This window comes from Ziziphus jujuba, chromosome 5, assembly GCF_031755915.1.
Source record: "Ziziphus jujuba cultivar Dongzao chromosome 5, ASM3175591v1".
NCBI classification, from domain to species: Eukaryota; Viridiplantae; Streptophyta; class Magnoliopsida; order Rosales; family Rhamnaceae; genus Ziziphus; species Ziziphus jujuba.
Genome location: NC_083383.1, coordinates 8,167,295 through 8,172,000, shown reverse-complemented (window position 1 = coordinate 8,172,000; position 4,706 = coordinate 8,167,295). Strand labels below are relative to the sequence as shown.

Genomic DNA, 4,706 nt, shown 5'->3' with positions numbered 1-4,706 from the left:
GATAATTTTTGGGTTCTTCAAAACTTCATTTGTTTACAAAAAATCATTTAAAAAGAAAAATTAAGCAATCTTTTGATTTTCCTATTAATTTATCGTTTTTTTATATTTAATTTAATTTTAAAAAAAATCATAATTTGTAAAACAAAAAATTTATTGTTTTGAAATACTAAATTAATTATGTTAACTACGGATGGAAAGTGAATTTCCTTGCGAGTCTTTATTATTATTATTATTATTTTTTGGAGTGAAACCTTCCTCACAGTCTTTGTTTAATGATTTTCCATTTGGACCGTATAAGGATGTTGCATTCAAGCGAGAGCGAGGGGAGTTCAAAATTCAAAAACGTGAAAAAAGGAGTTTTAAAAAGAACGTAAAGGGTGTATACGTAATTTCGCAATGTTACCACAATCGATTTCAGAGAGAGGGCAGTCAAAGGGTCAACCCCAGTAACTCCTTTGAGGCAGGGGGTGGGGAATTAAAACCGCTAGTGGTATTGCATTCATAAGGCCCGTAACCTCAGCGATCTTCAAAGTGCATGATTAACGAGACCTACACCCTTATGTGGCGCCAACCCATTGGTCCATTTCGGGTCGTCGGGATTCATAGCCACTACACCAATAAACAATACAAGTCGCTCTCACCACCCCCTCCTCCCTCTCTCTCCCTCTCTCTCTCTCTCTCTCAATACACAAACGCGCAGTTTTCTCTCTCTAACTGTGTTTTTTCTCTGCGAAAAAATCCTGAATTTCTCATCAATTTCAATCTATTTTCTTCCCGAAATTAACAAATACATGTTCAGCAATGCACGATCTTTCATTTAAATGCAATTTTGAGTTCTGAAACTCGAGCTTTCACCGTGTTTACACTGAAAAAAGGCATTGAGTTGGAGGAACAGAAATGCTTGAAGCGGTGGAGAGTTCCGTCAATGGGGGTTTCGCACAATTGCAGAGCTGTGGTGACAGTAGTGAGGAGGAGCTTTCTGTGCTTCCTCGTCACACCAAAGTGGTGGTGACTGGGAATAACCGGACAAAGTCTGTTCTTGTGGGTCTCCAAGGCGTGGTCAAGAAGGCTGTTGGGTTAGGAGGGTGGCATTGGCTGGTAATTTTTCCCGGTCTATTTGAGTTATTGGAAAATGGGTTTTGTTGCAGTTGTGAAATTGAGTTTCGTTTGAAGTGTTTTGATTGGAATTCTTTAAGCAATGTGGGTCAATTCGGATATTTCTTTGCTTGATGGTTTTTTATTCTGGATTTTTTTAAACATTATTTGGTCACTACCTCTTAGTTTTCTTACTCTATTGTTCATCAATTTTTATAGCATTTTTAATCTACTTTTGACATATTTATTAAGTTTTCGTCACTTGGGTAATCTTCCATTTCTTTGTTCCTTAATCTGTAAATTTGCATGAATTTAAATGTTGTATTATAGCATTTAGTTTCAGTTTTGAGGTATTGGATGTGGGTTTTGATTGCATGTTTGATTTTATCAATGGATCTGGTGATTTGGTTATATTTTTTATAATGCTAATCGTAATTTGGTTTTGGATATGATTTTGTAAAATTTTTTTTATTTAAAGTGTTTACATTCTAAACTTATCTTGATGCTTTTTGGCTCCTTTTTTTTTTATTTTTTTTTTACGTTAATGATTGTGATTGAATATGATATATTGCTTGAAATTGAATAAAAATAAAATTTCCAGTATGTCGTGACCGATTATCAATTTGCAATGATCTGTTATATGAATGATCGCTTTTGGATTCATTTTACGGTTTTTAAAAATTCTTTTCTCTATCTTTTCCCTGAATTGGATAAACCATATTAGATTGGCTTTCATGGATCCTATTTTCGATTTTTTTTCTTGCTTGGATTGCTGAAAATCGTCGCTTGCATGCTTCTTTGGGAGGTTCAATAGTTTTCAGAAAATGCTGTGTTCTTTAATTGGAATACCTTCCTGATTTACGACTAAATTTTTTCCACTTTCATTGTTCAAAGATTCCGATTGTTTAAGTGATAGATCGAGTTATAACGTGGATTCTTTCTTATTGAAATTCTAGTAGTCAGTTTTTCTTGATGATCTTAACCTAATTGGACTGAGTATCTGCTTCATGCCTTTTTTTTCTTTTTTTTTTTTTTTGGAGAATTGCGGTTTACTATAACTACTTATTCTTTTCTTTCTTTCTTTCTTTCTTTTTTTTAAATAATAATAATAAATAAATTAACGAATTATTTTTTTTATAGATTATTATTAACTGGATTTGGTCGGAATTGGATTTGTCCTTCCATTTTATTTTGCATTTTCTAGTCCTATATCCTGCTAGATTCCTCTGCGAAAGAGTCACTTCCTTGCATGCAAAGTTTTTGTGCCGAGTAATATGGTAGCTGATTTTCAATCAACATGCAGGTACTTACAAATGGCATAGAAGTGAAGCTGCAGAGGAATGCCCTCAGTGTGATTGAAGCTCCCACCGGCAATGAGGAAGAAGATGACCTTGATTTTGAGAACATGCAGTGGAATGGATCAGATATGGGTGAGTATGAATACGTTCCAAGCATCTTCAACAATATATTATTTTAATGGTATCTGTAAAATGATTGTTAGTTTTTAGGTTAACAGATACCTATACAATTATTCGCCAGTAAATATGATGCCTAGGAACTGTTTAGTTTCTAGCCTAAATATCTTCTTCAGCTTTAAGGATGAATTCCTTCAAAAGCAGGATAAATAATGACTGATTTGTTATCTGTTTGACTCAAGAGTATCAATGTCTATTAGCATTAAGTAGGTACAATTGCTTCATCAGGGGGTGCCCAGTTCCATCTTGTTATAATTGACTATTATTTGGACCTCTCTTAATTGTGGAATTCAAACAGTATGTTTTCTTGAAAAAAGTAGTTGAGATCGGCACATAGGATCCATTGTGTCTTCACCTTTTGCTTTTACTATCTCTAAATTAAAGTTCTGTTGTCTCCCATCTTTATCTTTTCAATTGGCCCCGCCATCCGCCTTTCTAATGGTGCTTTTGCTATTTCTGTTTTATAGCATCCGATGACACCCAAAAGTCGCATAGATCAAGGCACAGAGTGCACAAATCATCGGGGTCTTCTCATAAGACAATGTGCAGATCTCTTTCTTGTGACTCCCAATCTAAAGGGTCTATTTCTACACCTCGTGGGTCCACGGTACATAACCTTCTGAAAACTCTTATGATATATAGTCTTGTAAATATGGGAGGAGATGCATCTATCGTTTGTAATTTAAGACATCTGCCTTGCAGAAAGTTGACCTAAGCAAACTGGAGATGGCTGCTTTGTGGAGATACTGGCGACACTTCAATCTTGTAGGTTCTTACATTGTCTTAGGCTGGATGAAATTGTTCAACATTAGCAGTAGTAGATTTAATAATTTATTGATGTAATTCATTTTACCAGGTGGATGCTTTTCCTAATCCATCTAAAGAGCAGCTAGTAGATGTTGTTCAGAGGCACTTCATGTCGCAGGTACTCATGTTAAATTTCTGTTTCTTACATTTGGTGATGCATCTTGGATGTTTGATGTAGTCCAAAACTATGACTTTTGTTAGTAGGGATTGTGGGATGCTAGAACTTTGCAGTTTGTTGGCATATTTTTATCACATTGTTAATCATTTGAAAACATCTCCTTTGTGCAGCAAATCGATGAGTTACAGGTCATTGTTGGGTTTGTTCAGGCGGCAAAGAGACTGAAGACAGTTTGCAAATGACCTTGAGACAATCATTTCAGATCGGAGACGTTCGAGTTTGATTGTCAATGCTAACAGATACTTGGTACCTAAAATGTCCACTTCCCCTGTAGTGATATCTGTAAAATATCTGTCCAGGCTAGATATGGTTGTTTATGTTTATGGAGTCGTCGGTTGGTAGGTTAGTGATTAATCTGTTTGAATTATAGAGGCTCTTACCTTTTTTGGTAGTGTGTAGTTATGTAGATATATGTAAAACTTATGACAAAGACTTCTCAGAAGAAACGTATTGCTTTTCATTGAAGCTTGGTTGAATGTATTGCTGACATCGGGAGGTGGGTCTTTTTTTTTATTTAAATGTAAATATTCTTAATTCTATGTCTTATAACTTTGCCTAATTATGATTCTAAGCCTGCCAATTTCCATTCGAATTGAGGATTTCAATTTCGTTCTACCATTTTATGTCATACCTACACGCTGAATCAATTTAGTGTTTCACCCCCCAAAAAAAAAAAAAAAAAAAAAAAGAACAACACTGAAAAAATAGTTTTTTTGATAAATAAAGTAGACTGAATATGGTGGTTTAGATGTGTACTAAATAATGATTTTATAAGTTATTCTAATAGCATTAATTCTAAATATAATTTTTAACGTAATTTATAATGGATAAAATTACTGTGTTTGGCATAATGATAATTGAAATTGAAGTGCCATTTAAATAAAAAATAAAAAAAATAGTTGTACTACTGTGTTTTTATTTTAGGAAAAGGAGTGGTAAAAGGGCAAATGATTGTTCACATCTCACTGATTCAGCGACACTTAGGAGGTCAACAGAGGATTCATGTGCGGTCAAACTTCTCCACTGTTTTATATACATTTTGTTTTCTTAAGGTGGACTAATCCAATGGCAGCAGAACCGCAAAGTTAGAAAACAGAAAGGAAAGGGAATTAAGAGAGAAAAAAATAATAATAATAAATAAATAAAGTTAA

At 34.2% G+C, this 4,706-nt stretch overlaps 1 protein-coding gene across 2 annotated transcripts; it reads left to right on the top strand.

The window, feature by feature from the left end:
• Positions 1–608: 608 nt before the first annotated feature.
• LOC107420216 (uncharacterized) lies at positions 609–4,089 on the top strand. Of its 2 annotated transcripts, none has more exons than XM_016029112.4 (6): positions 609–1,098; positions 2,399–2,525; positions 3,038–3,177; positions 3,258–3,335; positions 3,427–3,495; positions 3,666–4,089. In XM_016029112.4, exons 1-6 carry the CDS (start codon positions 898–900, stop codon positions 3,735–3,737), a joined length of 687 nt encoding a protein of 228 aa, XP_015884598.1. In that variant the 5' UTR covers positions 609–897; the 3' UTR covers positions 3,738–4,089. The 2 variants fall into 2 exon arrangements, with proteins under 2 accessions (XP_015884598.1, XP_015884599.1); XM_016029113.4 differs by having other exon boundaries at positions 616–1,098; positions 3,273–3,335.
• Positions 4,090–4,706: the final 617 nt, after the last annotated feature.

Coding starts and splice junctions, on each gene's coding strand:
- LOC107420216 (XM_016029112.4), top strand. CDS start 898: ATGCTTGAAGCGGTGGAGAGTTCCGTCAATGGGGGTTTCGCACAATTG. Junction 3,178..3,257: donor CTACACCTCGTGGGTCCACG/GTACATAACCTT, acceptor TTGTAATTTAAG/ACATCTGCCTTGCAGAAAGT. Junction 3,336..3,426: donor ACTGGCGACACTTCAATCTT/GTAGGTTCTTAC, acceptor TCATTTTACCAG/GTGGATGCTTTTCCTAATCC.